At 43.5% G+C, this 19,237-nt stretch overlaps 1 protein-coding gene across 4 annotated transcripts in view; it reads left to right on the top strand.

Moving 5' to 3' along the window:
- The window catches only part of EPG5 (ectopic P-granules autophagy protein 5 homolog), a 116,976-nt gene that overhangs the window by 53,426 nt on the left and 44,313 nt on the right, over positions 1-19,237 (top strand). For all 4 annotated transcript variants that reach the window (XM_042962306.1, XM_042962304.1, XM_042962305.1 and 1 more), the window contains exons 18-27: positions 1,139-1,283; positions 1,509-1,706; positions 2,095-2,205; positions 3,933-4,055; positions 4,973-5,139; positions 5,993-6,214; positions 8,035-8,158; positions 11,628-11,772; positions 13,382-13,553; positions 15,111-15,273. In XM_042962306.1, coding sequence (XP_042818240.1) covers positions 1,139-1,283; positions 1,509-1,706; positions 2,095-2,205; positions 3,933-4,055; positions 4,973-5,139; positions 5,993-6,214; positions 8,035-8,158; positions 11,628-11,772; positions 13,382-13,553; positions 15,111-15,273 — 1,570 coding nt within the window. The remainder of the gene's footprint in view (positions 1-1,138; positions 1,284-1,508; positions 1,707-2,094; positions 2,206-3,932; positions 4,056-4,972; positions 5,140-5,992; positions 6,215-8,034; positions 8,159-11,627; positions 11,773-13,381; positions 13,554-15,110; positions 15,274-19,237) is intronic.

Here is a 19,237-nt window from a genome sequence, read left to right as displayed (position 1 = left end):
GCTGGGTGTAAGGGTTAAGTGATACAAAGTACAATGGCTGGCACATTTTAGTAAATTGTTTTTAGATTTTTAAAAGATATTTTAAAATTAGATTGAATGGCTTCTATATTTTTTTCTCTAATCATTAAATTTTGAGTAACGATGACTCTTTCTAGGCTGTGTTTCAGATACTTCCTCTCTGTATCTCTCCCAGGCCCCTCTAATGCCTGCACTGGCTCTGTCCTCTGAACTTGTACAGCACTTCATTGGTACCTTTCCCGCCCTCACTTTTCCTCTTGACTAGGATTTGGGCCTCAATTGGGCCTGCACTGTGTCTCCTGTGAAATGGGAGGGGCGTTCATTCACCAATAACAACTGCTTATCGATTTGCACTGTGTGCTGCTGCTGCCTGTACAGCGGGGAGGGAAGCAGGCCGGCTGTTGCCCTCAGACATGTAGGAAGTGATCACGTCCTCAGGATGCAGTTGCCAATTTTAAGGCCCATGGAGGAAAAGAACAGGGTGCCACGAGAGAGGTTAATGGGTTAGCTGTGTTTTAGATGGCAGGAAGGCTCGGAAAGTATCCTCTGAGGAAAGAACGTTGTAGATGAGGTGTGGGGAGTGAGTAGGAGTTTGGCAGGTTAGGTGTGGGGGAATGTTTCAGGCGGAAAATCCAGCAGAAGCAGAGAGAGGAGGGAGCTGGGAACCCAGGAACTGAGGGCACTTCCTGACTGATGGTGGTGGGATCCCCCTTGTGCCCCTTTGTGCCCCTTCTACCACCTTGTAGGAAGTTGACTTCCAGTACAAGATTGTGGGATGATTTTACAAACATCTTGGCATTTGTTAGTGAGTGGGGAGGGGGTAAAGGGGCACTTGGGGTGGTGTTCCTCTAATGCTCTTGAACTTGTACGTGTTTGTGTGTCTTGGGATCTCTGTTCTCTATACTTCTGCAGGTGGATAGATTTCCTTTTAACCCACCTTAAATTTGAAAACTTCATTTTTCTGAAGTTCTTAAAGATTTATTGAAAATCCTAAATAGAGCTTTGGCCTAAAAATGGGACCAATTTCATGTTTTTCTGTTTCCTCCTAAGTAATTAGCCACTGGAAATTTTGTTGACTTCTGATTGGAAGGTCAAATGCATTGTGTTGTGTTCTTGGCAGGTTTCTGTCACACCTCCTTCTGTTCCTACACTTGGACAGTGGCGTCCCTCAGGGTGTCACACAGCAGGTTACCCACAAGGTGGCACAGCACCTGACAGGAGCCAGCCATGGGGACAACGTGAAGCTTCTCAACAGCATGATCCAGGTCAGGCCCCCAGGAAGCCCCTAAATACACCCTTGCCCACCTTCCCAATCAAGCACCCTAGGGTTAGCACATCTGAGTGTTGGTCATTTCAAAGCACTTGGCACAGTGCTTTTGGCCAAGAACATCGCAGATTTGGGCTTTGTAGTGGAGGTAGTCATTTTGCTGGTGTTTTAAAAGTGGGAGCCTGACTCTTACTTCCACATCACTTGAGCGCTTTCTCCGTAGGCCCATGTATCCGTAAGCACCCAGCCCAATGAAGTGGGCCCCGTTGCCGTGTTGGAGTTCTGGGTTCAGGCTCTAATAAGCCAGCATCTTTGGTACCGAGAACAACCCATCCTCTTTCTCATGGACCACTTGTGTAAAACAGCGTTTCAGCTGATGCAGGAAGACTGTGTGCAGAAGTTGCTCTACCAGCAACATAAGGTAAACCTCCTAGAGAATTTGTCTTTCGGTCATTGTCTAGATAGTAGCCTTCCCAGGATGCTCCCCCAAATGCACAGTTCTCAGTACTACTCTGGGGCCACTGCCTTTTTAAGCTTGGTCTTCTTGGTACCTGATCTCAGTAACCACAGTCTGCTAATGCAGATTCCAGGGAAGCCAAAGGAAAGGACCCCCCAGGACAAGCCTTGCTCATGACATTTGGCTGTAATACGCTGCCTGTGGCTCTCACTGCTGGTGGACTAATTATGAAATCTGTGTCTTACCAGAGTCTACCATCACAGTAAGATAATTGCTGATATGCTTGAAAAGGTCATTGATAAGGTTTTTTTAAAGCCTTCTCTCTCTGTTCCACATCCTGTCCCCTGTATAGAATGCTTTGGGTTACCACTGTGACCGGAGTCTGCTCTCTTCTTTGGTGAGCTGGATCGTGGCTGGCAACATCACTCCTTCCTTCGTGGAGGGCTTGGCCACGCCTACTCAGGTAGGAAAGCCCTTGCGGACCGTTGGTAATCTTTGCGAACTTTTAATGTTCTCATCTTTACTAATGTATTGCTAGCAGCTTTAAATAATGCTCATTTAGCCCTTGGCACGTGTAAGAACCCTCGTTCATTTTTTTTTTTTTTTTTTTTTTTTTTCAACGTTTTTTTATTTATTTCTGGGACAGAGAGAGACAGAGCATGAACGGGGGAGGGTCAGAGAGAGAGGGAGACACAGAATCGGAAACAGGCTCCAGGCTCCGAGCCGTCAGCCCAGAGCCTGATGCGGGGCTCGAACTCACGGACCGCAAGATCGTGACCTGGCTGAAGTCGGACGCTTAACCGACTGCGCCACCCAGGCGCCCCGAACCCTCGTTCATTTAATCCTCGCAGCGGCCCTCTCCTGAGGTTGCGCTATCGCTGTTCCGTTTCACCGAGGGCTTAACTGAGGATTGAATGGAGCCGAGCAGCTGGCTCAGGATCAGACCGCTGGTGGTCAGTCCTGGTCTGCCCGGCTGTAGAGCCTGCCCGGCAGCACGGTTGAGGGTGGATGCTGGAGCCAGGCCGCCTGGGGTGCACACTCGGTTCTGATGCTTGTTAGCCCTGTGCCTTGGGCAGGGCTTACCTCACCGTCCTCAGCTTCCTCAGCTGGCTGCTGGGAGTACTGAGTGCACCTGCACGGGATGTACTTAGAGCCGGGCTTAGTACGTCACATGGTGCACACGAAGCGTTGGCCGCTCTTGTCAGCGATAGCGGCCGCAGCAGCGCTTTCTTCATGACTACCACCTCTCTGACTGTGAGTGTCGAATTATGGCCCTGATCCATCACTTAAACCAGCAGCGACATCCTTCAGCCTCCCATCACAGTCTTCCCTCCCGCTCTTCCTCTTAACTCTCGTGATCCAGCCGAAACACACTCCTCGCTGTTACCTACCGTGTCCCATGTGTTTCCACCTCTTTGCCTTTTCCTCACTGGTCCTCTTGCCAGGCATCCTTCGCCTCCATTCTCCACACAGAGCCGTCTCTGATATGTCCACCTGTGTGATCCCGCCCTCCCTCTGCTGGCTTCCCGGAGCGCTGGACTCCTGATTCAGTACTCACCACCTCTCACTTCACATTGTGATTACTTATATATTAGTTTTGTCTCCTGTATACGAGATGGAAAATTAAAAAAAAAAATTTTTTTTAACATTTATTTTTATATTTTTGAGAGAGAGAGAGAGAGAGAGACGGAGCACGAGTGTGGGAAGAGCAGAGAGAGGGGGAGACATAGAATCCAAAGCAGGCTCCAGGCTCTGAGATGTAAACACAGAGCCCGATGCAGGGCTTGAACCCACGAACCGTGAGATCATGACCTCAGTTGAAGTCAGACGCTCAAGAGACTGAGCCACCCAGGTGCCCCTGAGATGGAAAACTTCTTAAGGGCAGAGCTCATGTCTGGCCGTCTTTCCTGTCCTTGTGCATACAGAACCTGCATGTTGCATGAACAAACATTTTCTTTTACTGAAGTAGCTTTTCCAAAGGAATTCAGCATTTTTCAGTGATCTTTTTTATCTAAGTTTATATCTGTGACAAGAACAGAGGTAGGTATAAAACTCTGTTAATTTTGGAAATTATAAATACTTGTTGATTGAGATATCTGGTAGAAAAGATGTTAATTTGTAGACTATCGGGATGTTTTTGGTCTGAGTGAGCTGCTCATTCCCCTCGCTCTTAACCTGCTGTCATTGTAGGTCTGGTTTGCCTGGACAGTACTGAACATGGAATCCATCTTTGAAGAAGACTCCCAGCTCCGAAGGGTCGTTGAAGGGGAATTGGTTATAAACACTGCTTTTACCCCTGACCAAGCTCTGAAGGTGCAAATAGCAGTTCTGCATTTGAGTGGGAGAAGGTGGTTCTCTGATAGATTTATCTATAGCTTTTAAACTTCTCCGTTTTCTTTCGTTGTAAATGTTTAGAAAGCACAGTGTCCAAACCAGCGCTTAAAACTGTATAACTGAAGTGCATCCTTCTTTTCAAGGTTTATTTAGCATGAAGAGCCACATCGTAATGATTGAAGGCTGTGTTTTTGCGTGTGTGGAGGGGATTGCCATTGTTTTATAGCAATTTCCAGTGTGTCTCATGTGCCTTAGTCCCCTGGAGAGCTTGTTTTAAAAATCAGATTCCTGGATCCCAACTTTTGAGATTCTGAGTTTCTAAGTGTGGAGTGGGACCAGGAATTTGTTTTAAAAACTCCATAGCTGATCCGTAGGCTCACTGAAGCGAAAGAACACTGGGATAAGGCTTTAGAATGTAAGACCTATTTCAGGGTCTTATAGTACAGATTTTGCTTTTGGGTTTCAGAGCCTGTCATGGAGTTTATCATTCTGGAAAGTCCTTTTCAGATCTAAGTTTTTAAGAGATTGATAATGTTTGGCAGTAAAACTGGCTTTTGGTTTTCCTATCATTCTGCTCCTTTCCACTGTGGCGTTTTATGTGCAAAGGCCTGGAGAGGCACAGAAATGAGATAAGACTAGGTGATGTGTAAGACACATTCCAATCTGAGGGTCTGGGAAATGTTTTGATGGAAAAAAACCCCCTGCCCCATATGTTTTGCTACCAAGGAGGTTAAGGTATTAGTTAGTGGGTCGGAAAGGTCAAGGTTCTATGACTTGTTTTACTTACTGAATTGAAAACAAAACGTTCAGTGTTTTCATTTGGATCACTTAGAAAGAGCAGACTGTTTGGAACTGTGATCATGTCATGGTTGCTCAAGGGCCCTCCTCTTTTGTAGAAAGCCCAGGCCCAGCTGAAGCTCCCCATCGTCCCGTCCCTCCAGAGGCTGCTGATTTATCGCTGGGCCCACCAGGCCCTTGTCACGCCTTCTGATCACCCTCTCCTGCCTCTCATCTGGCAGAAGTTCTTCCTCCTGTATCTTCACCGCCCAGGACCGCAGTATGGGTATGGTACCCCGTGTTGTTGTAAGTGTCTGTGAACCTGTTCTTGACTTGGTACTGCTCTGATGCTCTGTGTCCTCCGCCGTGGCCTGTAAGTTAGAACCGTTCTTTGACCTACGACTAGCAGTGTCCCTGTCTCCCCTGTTTCACACTTATTAGACTAGACCATTTTTGAGTTTAGGGTATCTTAGGGCAGCTCTTCCTTTGCCATCCCCTGTACCCAATGGGGTGAAGACAGTTCCAGATACCTGGAACCAGGCAAGGTGTAGCGTAGAGCCTCTAGAGCTGCAAAGGGAGGGAAACTGCTCCACACAGGCTGCTCGTGTGACTCTTGGGAGCCCGTCCAGGCGGACTGCTGATGGGCATGACGGGTGTGAACAAAGGCCTGGCTGTGCCCGGCAGCCCTTGGGCTGGGAGGTGTCTGCCATTTCCACTGGGTCTGAAGGGACTCTGGTTGGCTGGAACTGTCCACTGTTCCCGACCATATTCTCGGACTCCAGCCCAATTCCTAGCTCACCCTCACTCCCTTAACTCCGTCCATCGGAACATACGGATGTTGGTTATTGGGCACTTCTGTTTTCTACCAGATTGTAAGTTCTTCTAGAGCAGAGACTGTCTTTATTCAGTAGCCGCTAAGTGGTGGTAATACCTTAAATTTGTGTAGTTATTTCATTCTTTTTAAAACTGCTTTCATATATACTGTTGTTGTTGGAGCTGCATACTAACCATTGAGGTAGAATAATAGGTATTAATTCAGTGTGGGATATTTATAACCATTGACTTGTTGATTGATTGTGATTTTGTGCCACATAGATCATGTTGTGTTGATCTTGTAATCTATGCTTATATTTTTTAAGGTTACCCATAGATGGTTGTATTGGAAAAAGGTTTTTTCAAAGCCCTGCTCATACCAGTTTGTTGAGAGAAATGAAGAGGCGCCTGACTGAGGTGGCCGACTTCCACCATGCTGCGAGCAAGGCCCTCCGCGTTCCAGCAGAGGGCAGTGAAGGGCCGCCTGCTGGCCAGCCTGGCACCCCTGGTTACCTGACTTCCCCAGAGCTGCACACGGAGCTCGTGAGGTGGGACATGGTTATTTAGCTATTGATGCTGTGGTTTGCAGCACAGGTACTGTGCCGGAACAGTTATCTGTGTTACAGACTGCCAGGTGCTGTTCTCTTGGCCCCGATAGGATGTGGAGGGTGGCAGTGACCAGGTTTGCATCTCGTCATGCTTCCTTTTTAAGTTCTTCATGAGAAGAAAGTCAGCAGTGTGGATCTAGCTCTATCAAGTGCCCGGAGTCCGAATGGAAGGCCTTAAACCAGAGGGCTGATATCCATCCTCTCTGTTTCTCTATGTAATACTAGAAACAAACCAAAACAATTGATCATAGCAGGTAAACACCTAGTAAAGCCTGCTAGGACACTTCTTTAAAGGAAATTCATGAGCAAGGCAGGGTTCTTTAAGTGAAGTCCAAACACCTCTAGGAATCTGCCTGGGGTAAGGTAGGATCTAGTAATCACCCAAAATTGCTTCTAAAATCAGGTACAGTATGTGTGTCCCCCCCAGACGTTAAGAACTCTGGAGTAAGGTTGGTCCCTTTCACGCTGTTCCTTTACCTTTCATTTATAAGCTTTCTGTAAACCAGGTATTAGTTTTACTAAATAAGACTTAATAAAAATGGCTTCTAATAATTAGCCCTGAATGCAAAATGTCTTGGTGAGGAAGCCCAGGGTTTTGATCCAGCACTGAGGCTGCAGGCTTGCTTGACCTAAAAGCCCTTCGGGCTGTCTTTCAGCCTTTGGAATGATTTCTGCCCTCATCTTGCTTGCTTCTTGAAGGAAAACTTACTTTTAGCCAGCCTTACGCCATGGGGAGGCTTAATCTTTGAACATTTAAATCAGCCAAGAAAGCTTGATGTGCCCTTCCGCCTCTCTTAAATCCCCCTTCCTTTGGCATGTTGGTAAAGTAGCCATCTAGCTGCATCAGAAGCTGGGAGAGAGCTCTGTACCGGCCTCTTGCGTGTGAGAGCCTCAAAGTCCTGTCCCTGCCTCTGTTCCTACGCAGACTGCCTCAGAGGTGAAGGAGGTAGTTTTCCATGTTACCGAGCAAAGCCAAGCCATGCCGCCTCCCAGACCCCACCCAGCAATTTGGGTGCCACAGATTCCTCTAGTACCTGTTGCTGTAAACAACTGCTTAAAATACCGGTGATCTTAGCTCAATGGACTGTGTTCCTTGTAAAAACAAAGGAAACATCATTAAATTTTTTTTAAAGTTTCTACTGGAAAATGGAGATTTTTTTTTTTTTCCTTTCTTTTTTTAGCTGGGCTTTGTTCTGTTCCTTCTTAATAGGAGCAAGGTGTACACATGCTCTGAGTCCTCTTTGTGCTTCCTTGAAGCGGGAGAGCGTCATTGAGCCTGAAGCTGGCAGGTTCTTCCGTTGTAGTAGTTTAAGATGGCTTTTAATGTCTTCTCTAAAAGATAGAAAATGCGTTTATTTGAATGTTAGTTAACCTTTTCCAACCACTGAGGCTCACCGACTGGATTGCCCAGGAAAGAAAAACTCCAAATTCAGATCCTAGGTCTGTGTTAAAATCGCCTTCTCTGGTTATTTTTTCCTGTATGTTGTATTTACCCCTGATTTAATAATAGAGTTCACAGAGCCCTTTCTTTACAGCCTTGTTGTAGCAATTACCGCATGAGATTGTAAGGATTTGTGACCTCCTCCCCTGCTGGCCCGTGAGCTTCTTGGGGGCTGTGGTGGTGGTTGGAAGCATTTTCTGTATTCTGTGCTTTTTACTTTTATGTAGTAGTGACAGTGTTCCTAGACATGTAAGAAACGTCATTTGCCTGCATGTCTTTTTGTATTTTATATAATTATGTTTTTTTTTTTTTCTTTTAGGCTCTTCAATGTATATATATTATGGCTAGAAGATGAGAATTTTCAAAAAGGAGATACCTATATCCCTTCTCTACCAAAGCATTATGATGTTCACAGGCTAGCAAAAGTGATGCAGAACCAGCAGGTGATACTGCAGTACTGTCTCTCTTAGCATATCTGTGATCGAACATGTCACAGTCATAATCTAATGTTAAATCCACTTACTGATATGGAAATGGGGTCACTGGCATGTTCAGGAGGTGCAGTTGGGGTACAGCCACTGTGGAGGGCAGAGGATGCCAGATAGGTGAAGGGGGGTTACATTGTTAAAGGCCATGTATGCCTTCCTAAAGAATTTGGATTTGTGCCAAAGTATTTGTTTGGAGAGCCGTTAAAATAGTGTGAGTCATTAGATAAATGGGTGAATTTAAAATGTGTTGAAGAAGAATCAGTAGGATCAGGAGGAATTTTAGATTAGAGACACAGGTGGGATTGATACTGTCATAGGATTGTTTCGGTATAAAGGACAGCCAGACTTCTAGAGTGGGCAACTAGAGATACTGTTTACAAAGATAGAGGATACTGGAAGAGGAGGTGCCACAGGGGCTTCAAGGAGAACGGTGTACCGGGCACTTGGTAGGGAGGGAACGCATAGGTCTAGAACTTAGCAGTGGGGCAGTGTAGGAAATATGTTTTTTTTGTTTGTTTTTTTTAACTTAAGTCCACGTTAGGTAGCATATGGTGCAATACTGATTTCAGGAGTAGAATTTAGTGATTCATCACTTACATATAACACCCAGTGCTCATCCCAGCAAGGGCCCTCCTTAATGCCCATCCCCCGTTTAGCCCATCCCCCACTCACCTTCCCTCCAGCAACCTTAGTTTGTTCTTTGTATTTAAGAGTCTCTTACGGTTTGTCCATCTCTGTTTTTCTCTTATTTTTGTTTCCTTTCCCCTATGCCAATCTGTTTTGTTTCTTAAATTCTACATGAGTGAAATCATACGATAGTTGTCTTTCTCTGACTACTTATTTCGCTTAGCCTAATACACTCCAGTTCCATCCATGTTGTTGCAAATGGCAAGATTTCATTCTTATTGATCGCTGAGTAATAGTCCATTGTATGTATGTGTATGTGTGTGTATATGTATACACACACACCCCACATCTTCTTTATCCATTCATCAGTCGATGAACATTTGGGCTCTTGCCATACTTTGGCTATTGTTGATAGTGTTGCTATAAACATGTACCCCTTCAAATCAGCACTCCTGTATCCTTTGGATAAATACCAATAGTGCAATTGCTGGGTTGTAGGGTAGTTCTATTTTTAATTTTTTGAGGAACTTCTATACTGTTTTCCAGAATGGCTGCACCAGTCTGCATTCCCACCAGCAGTGTAAAAGGGTTCCTCTTTCTCGCATCCCCGCCAACATCTGTCGTTACCTGAGCTGTTAATGTTAGCCATTCTGATAGGTGTGAGGTGGTACCTCATTGTGGTTTTGATTTGTATTTCTCTGATGATGACTAATGTTGAGCATCTTTTCATGTGTCTGTTTGCCATCTGGATGTCTTCTTTGGAAAAGTGTCTTTTGCCCATTTCTTCACTGATTGTTTGCTTTCTGGGTGTTGAGTTTGATAAGTTCTTCATAGATTTTGGATACTAACCCTTTATCTGATATGTCATTTGCAAATACCTTCTCCCAAGGAAATACGAGTTTAATGATAGTAGAGCATCTAGATTGAGAGGAGGACTGAATGGAGCTAGGTCCCCAAGGCATAGAGAAATAAGGCTGAGAATACGGAGCCAGAGCAGCAGGAAAAATAAATAGGCAGTCATGGACTGAGATCCTTTGAGCGCAGTTCTGTGTTCATCCCTCTTTGTCCTCTACACGCCACGGCCTTATCTAAGAATCTGCATGTAGCAGATAACTGGTCAGTGTTTTTAAAAATATTAGTCATAGTGTCTTGGTTCTCTGATAATTATCTTGGCTCCCCATCATCTACAGAATTAATACCGTTTTCTTTTTTTTAAGTCTTTGCCATTTGATTTTATAGCTCCAGTTTCTATCTGTAGTTCATGTTTAGTGTTGTTCTGTCTTTTTGTGGTTTTCTGAGACATCTCTGCTTACCTATCGTTAATTCTCAGTATTCTTAATCATTAGCCTCTGTCAACAGTTACTTAGCACAGAGGCAGACAAGGTGATAGTGACCCCACTGAAAGGAGATGGGTGTGCACAGTAGGAGGGACTGGTACAGCACCTCCAGCAGTTGTCTGGTGCTTCTAGGTTTCAGACTTGTGGTCAAGATGACTTTGGAGTTCCTCTCCTGAGTCTGGAATGCCTTGTGCCATGGTTGGTTTGGAAGTAATGATTTAGGACTTCATGGCAGTGTGCCCATTACAAGCCAGAGATTTGTAGGTTTAGAGGAATCCTTTAAACACTTAAGATCAGAAAGAAAAAAAATAATCATCCACAAAACCATAGTCCATAGCTGATCACCTTCCTACTATTTGGTACAGTTTTTAGTGATCATGGAGAGCTGACATTTCTTTTCATTAAAGACAGTCTCCATTCTAATAATATGTATTGATCATCAAAGTGAAGTATGTAGTTCAAAATATGCAAGATAGTTTATTGGAGTGTAGGAAGAGAATACTAAAACTTCTATGTTTTCTCATTTTATTTATTTTACCTTTTATAATAAATTCAATCATACAGAAAAATAGAATAGCGTAGCACACATGCCCTTCTCCCCCTGCCCACTGTGTACCGGGTGTCTAATTTTATCTATAGCCCATTCACTCCCTTCACCATATTATTTTGGAACTAATTCTAGAAAGCATTTGATACATGAAGATTTCAAAAGATGAGGATTAAAAAACTATTATAACCCAATAGCATTTATATCTGAAAAATATTAAGAGCAGTTTCTTAGTATCAAATACTGAAGTTGTGTTCAAATTTCCAGTTACCTCATAAATGTCATAAAATTTTTGTTTTTATTTTTATAGTTGAATCAGGATCCTCATTTTGCAATTGGTTGACAGCTCTTATAAGTCTGTTTGATCTATCGCTCCTCCCTTATTCCTTTTTCCCCCTGTAGTTTGTTGAAGAAACTGGATAGTTTGTCCATAGAGTTTCCCCAGAGTCTGGATTTTGCAGATCGTTGTAGTATGGTTTAATATGTTTCTCTGTCCCCTGTATTCCTGTAAATTGGTATTGGGACCAAGGGCCCAGATTATTTCTAATCCAGATTGTTATTTTCAATATATTTGTTACCTATCTCTTTAAAATTTCTGGGTTTTAACTTACTAGCTCAGTAGTATTTGTATACAGTGTATAAATACACAGTTGGTGGGGCCATTAAAATTGTTTTTTCTGTTCTTGGTGCATAATCAAACTCCTGCAAAGATTGCTAGTATCCATTTTAGAACATGATCCTTCTTAACACTGGAGAACTTGGTATGGACCACCTCGTGCTGAAACTTTCTGGTCTACCTTTTAGTTAAATATATAATTTTATATGTGAATATATGATTCATCTGTGAAAGTTAAAGTCCTATGTGAATATATGATTCATCTGTGAAAGTTAAAGTCCTATGCTTCAATTCTAGGATCTGTGGATGGAGTATTTGAACATGGAGCGCATACGTTATGAGTTCCAGGAGACTGTTGGTCTGTGGACACAGGCCACACTTGAGTCCCATTCGCCGCCCTGCAGTTTGTCAGTGCAGCTGGACTTCACTGATCCTTTGTTGGGTGAGCTGTACCACCATCATCCCCCTTGAGTGAATGAATGAATGAATGAATGAAGGAATTGCGGGTTAAGGTTTACACAGTGTATCCCTCCAGTGAGAATTGTTTTTTTAGAAGTTCATTGTTACCTTGTCTGCACCTTAGGGTTAGGTTCAGCAATGAGTGAGAGAAAACTTCAAAACAGTAATGATTTACATAAGGTGCTTTTTCTCCCATAAAAGAAGTCTGGAGGCAGGCAGTTCAGGCAGTAGCTTTAGAGTCGTGGCCTAAAATGTTGCTTGAGAGAAACTTGAACAAAGTCAGGAGTCTTTTCCAGTGATTAACATCCGACTTTGTTACTTTCTGTGCAGAGAGTAGTTGTTCTAGTGGAAAAACCCCAGCCATATGGGACGATCCTGTACTTGACCTGTTTGGAATGTTAAATTCCATCTGTTTGGGGTGCAAACAATACAGGTCTTTTTATGCCAACTAAAATCATGGCTATTAAGTTTTCTTTTATTTTTCTTAAGAACAGAAAATGGAATGCTACATCTGGAATGAAGTCGGAAATTCATAGTAGTTCCTTAAGTATTTGTTGACTTGATTTATTGACTTGAAATTTCCTTGACCTCTCCTGTTCCCTATTACCTTACTGTTGAAAAGAGGCAGGTATGTGGCAGCATTTTTCTTCCTGTGCTCAGTCCCCACCTGCTGTATGGTATGTGTATAGTGCAGTGAAGAGAGAGGGTGGGAAGATAGGAATTTATTGATTTATTGGATACCTGTGTGGTCAGCTCTGTACTAGGTGTAGAAATACAAACATTTAGATTGGATTCACCACTATGACCCCATGTGCAATCTAGTGCAAAGTTGGATGGACAGATTTGCCATCACTTTTCTCATATGGCACCTGGTTTCTTATTTGGATTCCATTTATTGAGTGAATGAATAAGTGGATGAGTGAAAGAACGACAATATGACTGTGTAATGTAAGTTCTGTAGGAGTTTGTGTCCATGCCTTTGTTCATTTTAACACGACTGGTCTCAGCCCTCCTGGTCAAACCTTGGCCTAATTTAAGATTTTTCCACTCAGCCATATTCCGTAACGCCCATTTCTTTTTCTCCTGTTCTCTGAAGTTTATCTGGATGATTGCATTAAACTCTTAACAGGACCACCCTCCCCGTCCCCAGTCCATTGACTGGTGATAGCTGCCATCTTCGTCAGACTTGCTTAGAGAGTTCGCTAGATCCCCTTTACGCTAGTTTCAAGTCCACACACTTGAGCATGTCATGCGAGACTGTCTGGGGTAATAGTTTAAGATCGTGAGCTTTGACTCTTTAACTCTCAGTAAGGAAGGCTGTTTGAGGCTAGGAGTTGTGTTTAATCATACCACATGCTCGTGAGCTCCCGACTCCTGGTAGAATATTAGTACCCCGGTGGGGGCTCCCTCAAAACTAGCAGGTAACGAAAGATAATGATTTTATTCATTTAGGCCACTGATGGTTTAGGTAACTACTCTGTACATCTTCAACATTCTTCTCGAAGGTAACCAGCCAAAGCTTTGCACTCAATTAGTATGTTACTACCTAGTAGTAGCCTTTACTCAGTAAACGCGACTTAATTTTCTTTCAGCTAAAGAAAGGGTTTTAAGCAACTTGCGGAAGCACGAGGCTCCCCAGCCTCCCCTTGATCTGCACCCAGTGAGGCCTCCTGTGCCAGTCATTTCCTCGGCTGTGCTCCTGAGTCAGAAGGACACCACCCAGCTGGTGCGCACAGACCTGAATCTGTTGCAGCAGCAGGCCAGGTGAGACCGTGTGACCTCCAGGGTCATGCCCATGTGCTTGCTGCTGGGACAGCTTGGATGCTTTAGTACCTTGAAGGGTTTCCTCCTCAGCGTTCTCTCCATGAGGATGATTTGACCAGGCTGGCCCAGTCAGGTACCTCAGTTAGCCAAGTTGTGACAAGTCCTTCGGTTTCATGTTGAAAATGCGTGGTGCTTTCACGGACTAGGAATTTTACATTTCCTGTGGTGGCATTTCTGTGGGCCAGCAGTGCCAGCCAAGTGTTTCTTAAGCTTCTCCTGAGGAGACTTTCTGACACTGAAAAGATGGTATTAAAAGGGTAGGCAATGAGATTTACTTTCTTTTGTCACTGCTTTGCTCCCTAACTTTCCATATTCTTTAATAAATTGCCTCGGGCATTTGATTGAAATGCGGGAAAATCATTTAGTGCTCTGAGTTAAAGTAGATACAGAACGATTAGCTCTTTGTTTTTTTTAAGTGTTTATTTTTGAGAGGGAGAGAGAGCGTGGGAGGGGCTGAGGGAGAGGGGGACAGAGGATCCCAAACAGGCTCCGTGCTGACCGCCCCATGTGGGGCTCAAACTCATGAACCGCGAGATCATGGCCTGAGTTGAAGTCTGACACTCACCCCACTGAACCATCCAGGCACCCCCGGAGCAATCAACTCTTTAAGGTTTTGGTTCCAGCTTGCGGTCTGGCGAGAAGGAGCGGGTGTGGAGTGAATCTGTTTTATGAAGTAGAAGAGTCTAATCTTTGCGAAGACACTGGGAATCGATCTCTTACTGGCTTTTTTTTTCCTTGGCTGCTCTTGGTCCAGGCATTGATGGTGTGCACGTGCATACAAATGTGCACCCCCGCCAGTGTGCGCACACACATGCCTACACATTAACATAACTGTATCAACACCCTTGTAAACAGCTTTGTCCATCTTTGACAGTTCAGTTTGAGTTGCTAATACCGAAGAAATCACTGGTGCTTACAAGCAAGGTACCCTTTAGAATGCTTTAATTAGGATGGGATTCTCATTTGCTCTTGTATATTTAAGGGTCCATGTAAAAAACATCGTTAGTGTAATACAGATTCTAAATGAAGCTTCGTTCCTGGCTAAAAAGTTGTCCCACTTTTCCTTCCTTTTTAAAATTTCTTTAAAAAAAAATTTTTTTTTTCAATGTTTATTTTTGAGAGAGAGACAGACAGACAGAGGGTGAGTAGGGAAGGGGGAGACAGAGAGGGAATCACAGAATCCGAAGCAGGCTTCAGGCTCTGAGCTGTCAGCACAGAGCCCGACTCAGGGCTCTAACCCGTGAACCGTGAGATCGTAACCTGGGCCGAAGTGGGACGCCCAACCGATTGATTGAGCCACCCAGGCGCCCCTAAAATTTTTTGTTAAGAAAAAGAGAGGATTTGGGTAAGGCTGGGCACACACCTTTGGTCTTTTGTTACTATAGGATACTTGGTCTTGATGCTCTCTGATGCAGGCTGGGGGGAACTGGAAGCCTTTATCACCTACCGTGAAACCTTTCCGAAGCCTTTCTTCTACTTCCTGATGATGTTTTTCAGAACTGCAGCTCTTCGAGAATCTCAGCAGGTTGCCCTGGATAGTGAGCTGTTGGACACAATGCCCAAGCAGTATGTTAATAGAGAAGAACAGACCACACTACATTTGGAGTGTAGAGGCAGTAGTGGTAAGAAATGCCAAGGAGCAGCAGTTGTAACAGTTCAGGTAAGATTGTTTAAGCTTCTTCTTAATTCAGAGAATTTTTAATTGAGTCCGTAATAGTGGCATATTGTTGAGAGAGACTGAAAGAAGTTTGTAGCACATGATTCACATCCTGAAACACTTAATACATTTGGGGGGGTGAAGACCCACACAGAGCTGATCATGTATTTCCGTAAGTGCTCGTGTGTCCGACAAGGACAGAAATTCAAAGAAAAGCATAATCACTGAGAAGATCCTTAGAGGGTTTTAAATTGATCTTCAAAAGACTTTGATGATGATGGTTTGGATTCTGTTAGAAGGAATGTGGGAATGGAGTCCTCTGGACAACCATTTAGGGGTCAGTGGCTAGGTCAGCCTACTTCAGATTGTTTTTGGGTGTGGTGGTGGGAATTCACATTGGAAAGGATGATCACTTGGGAGCTCCAACTGTGTGCTGTGGTCGGTGGGGAGCCACTGAAGACAAACGTGGGGGGGACGTGTGGAAAGCAGGTCAGTTGGACAGAGCCTGCCAACAGGCAAAGGAGAGGCGTGCAACTCTGAGATTAGGAATTCAGCTGCCTCTTAGTGTCATCTTCTTGCACTGGAAAAACAGGCTTAATTAAGTTGGGTCTGTGACATTGAAAGGACTTCAGAATGGAGCTTAACTTTAGCCAGCACATCGTAGCACTTGCTTTATGCCCGACTCTGTGTAAACACTCTACAGAACTTATCCTCACGGCATCTCTGTGAGGTGGGAATTCGGGTTATCTTGTTTCCAGACAGGGAAGTAAAGGCATAGAAAGGTTAAGTTTCATACCCAGAGTGACACAGCCACCGAGTGACAGAACCAGGGAGACCCGGGCAGGCTGGCTGCAGAACACAAGCTCCTTACTCACTGCACCCTAGTCCTTCTGCGAGGGACTTCGGGTCCCCAGAGCTGGGGAGGAAATGCTCAGAGGTTGGCTACCGCATTTGCACAAACATAGCTCCTCTTTTTTTGTTAGCTTTTAGAAATCAGGGAAAACTTATTTTACTGACTCTTGGTTGTCTTTCATAAATTTCTTTTTGTGCTTCCTCATTTGAGCAGTTCTGATGTATTCTTCATCAGTCTCCTTGGGAGCCTGTTTTCTCTAAAATGTCTTCTCTGAAATAACTTACACACTTGTCTTTTTCGTTACCTTCATAATTTGTTTTTGATAAAATAACATATTTGTATGCATCTAAAGTTAAGAAATTTGACATGGGATGTGAGACTCCCAAACACTGAGAGAACATCTTTGGCCAGGTGTTTTATAAAGTTAATTTTCTTTCAGTGTACTTTTCCCCCAGTTACTAATGTTTTAGTAACACTAGGTGGGAGCATTTAAGAAGGATCACTTGCAAAAATAATGGAGCTTGGAGATAAGTCTGCTGATTTAGGACCGAATTTGATTTGGTGCAAAAAAAAAAAAAAAAAAAGTATCAAGTTCTAATTAAAAAGGGTGTCTTACTACCAATCTGTGCCTTCAGAAATACGGTATTTTTCCATATTTTGGAATTACACATCTTTGCCAGGCTGTTAATACTGTACAGAGAAGGGAATTCTCCTAAGATGCATCTTATTAAGTGACTTGGTAAGATAAGTACAAAAATGTTTTTTCAGTTCTGGCTAATAGCTTGCTCTGTGAAGAGTCATGAATACTTACTGCCCAGCCAAAAACCAGTTCTCTTTGCCTGACTGCCTGTTAACTCTCAGGGTCTTGTTGTGGTGGGCAGTACCACCGGGCTGACTTGGGAGCTTCAGCTCCCAGCCTGTCAGTGACCTGGCTTTTTCCTTTTCAGAAAAAGTCATCATAATCTTGATTTGTCTGAACTCTTGAATTGAAATTTCTTTTATAAGCTTTTGCTTTGTTAATTCTGAAATAGAAAGGTATACTTTTCCTGAAATACCTTCTAAGTAATTCTGATAAGACAGAGATTGGAAAGCAGATGATTTAGGATAAGGACTCAAATGAATGTGACTTAGATTTTATTTTTACAGACAACACAAAAAATATTTATGCTTTATCTTCTCAAAAGAAAAATTGGTAAATGCAAAGATTGCTTGAAGAAAAAAGAAAAAAAAAGAAAGAACAGAGAAGAAAAGGAGATTTTATAGAGACCTAAAGAATTTGAAAAAATAGCTGTGTTTTATGGCCATAATCTCTTTAGAAATATCTAAGTTTTCTTAAAAAGCACATTCTAATTTTCTGCTGGCCTTACTAGTTTGCCCAGCACCCTGACTTTCAGTTCTGTTTGGGAAGATCTAGAAACTGGGAAACTCCCACTGATGGCTCCTATCAATATTGACAACGGTATTTACTTCAGCCGTTAATTTTGCCTGATGATGCAGATATGACAGAGGAATTGAAAATGTGAAGATGGCAGCTTTTGTAGTCTGATTTATTTTTTATTATTTTATTTTTCTTATTTATTTTTTAAAAAGTTTATGTATTTATTTTGAGATAGAGAGCAGGTAAGGGGCAGAGAGAAAGAGAAACAGAATCCCAAGCAGGCTCCATGCGATCAGTGCAGAGCCAGATGTGGGGCTCAAACCCACTAACTGCAAGATCATGACCTGCACTGAGATCAAGAGTCGGATGCTTAACTGACTGAGCCACCCAGGCACCCCATATTTTTCTTATTTTAGAGAGAGAGAGAGAGAGAGAGAGAGAGATTGTGCGCGCAAGTGGGCAAGAGGGGCAGAGGGGGAGAAGAGAGAGAATCTTAGGCAGGCTTCATGCTCAGCACAGAGCCAGACTAGGGGTTTAATCCCACAACTCGGATCTTGACCTGAGCTGAAGTCAAGAGTCAGACGCTCAACCAGCTGAGCCACCCAGGTGCCTTGTAGTCTGATTTAAATAGGATTTCTTTGGAACGTTACATGGTAGTTGCTAACTGAGGTTGTCCAGGCGGTACTTGCTGGTTGATACTTCTAGGAATTGAAGATAAAAACTTTTTTTGGCTACTCATCAATAGCTAAGAGCAAGGTAGAGGAAAGTTGAAACTCCAGCTGCCATGAAGTTAGGACATTATCTAATCTATGCAAGTCAGTTAGGTTTGCTCTGAGTTTTGGCCAGAGATTGTACTTGAGGTTAAAGCTGTCTCATTACACAAATGGATGACTTTGGTTATGGATGTCGGGGAGGGAAGGTGAGTTCTGATTGTTTATTACTCATCAAGAAATTGTCTCTGGGAGAGCATATGTCATGCAGAGGGTAGGTTGTGTTGCTTTTATACATAGAATTATATCCTCTCTGTATGCGTGTGTCTAGGGACCACTTCATGGCTATATCTAGTAGTTTTGATCCTGTTTAACGTCATTTTATTATCTGGAGATGTTGAACGTCATGAGGTCTCTTCTAGTCCCTCCAAATCACTAGCCACTTTGTAGTTTCCCTCCAGAATTCCTTTTCATCAGTGCAACCCTTAGATTGCTGGTTGTGCTTGCGTCTACCCCTGATCCCCTTAATCATTTGTGACATTGGCTGCTTTTGCCTACTGTTTGTGTTGGAGTTCTTAATCTAGAGTGGGTGTGTGAATGGTCTTTAGTGAGTCAGTGAAGTCCCTGAAAGTATATGGAATTTTTTTGTTCTGGATAGTTCATAACTTCAGTAGATCCTTGGTAGTCTATGACCACTGGAAGGATTAACCCATATGTTGCTGACTCCTACTCTGCTTTTCTAGTCCAGAATTCTCTGAGTTCCAGATCTAGATTTCCACCTGCCTATGTGATTTTCTGTGAATGTCCCATAAATACTTCAAACTCCACAGGTCCCAGCCTAATCCAATTTTTACCCTCCAAACCTGTTTTTCCTGTAACAGGAAGTGGGGACCTGGGCATCATTGTCATCTCCCCACACTCATACTCCCCATCTAGTTACTTTCCAAGTCATACTGGTTCTGCTTCTGAAATGACTTTACATTTGTTTCTTTCTCTTTGTTCCCATTGCCATTGTCCCCTGGTAGG

The sequence above is a fragment of the Panthera tigris genome, chromosome D3, assembly GCF_018350195.1.
Source record: "Panthera tigris isolate Pti1 chromosome D3, P.tigris_Pti1_mat1.1, whole genome shotgun sequence".
In the NCBI taxonomy this organism is placed as follows: domain Eukaryota; kingdom Metazoa; phylum Chordata; class Mammalia; order Carnivora; family Felidae; genus Panthera; species Panthera tigris.
This window is presented reverse-complemented; position numbering and strand designations above follow the sequence as displayed.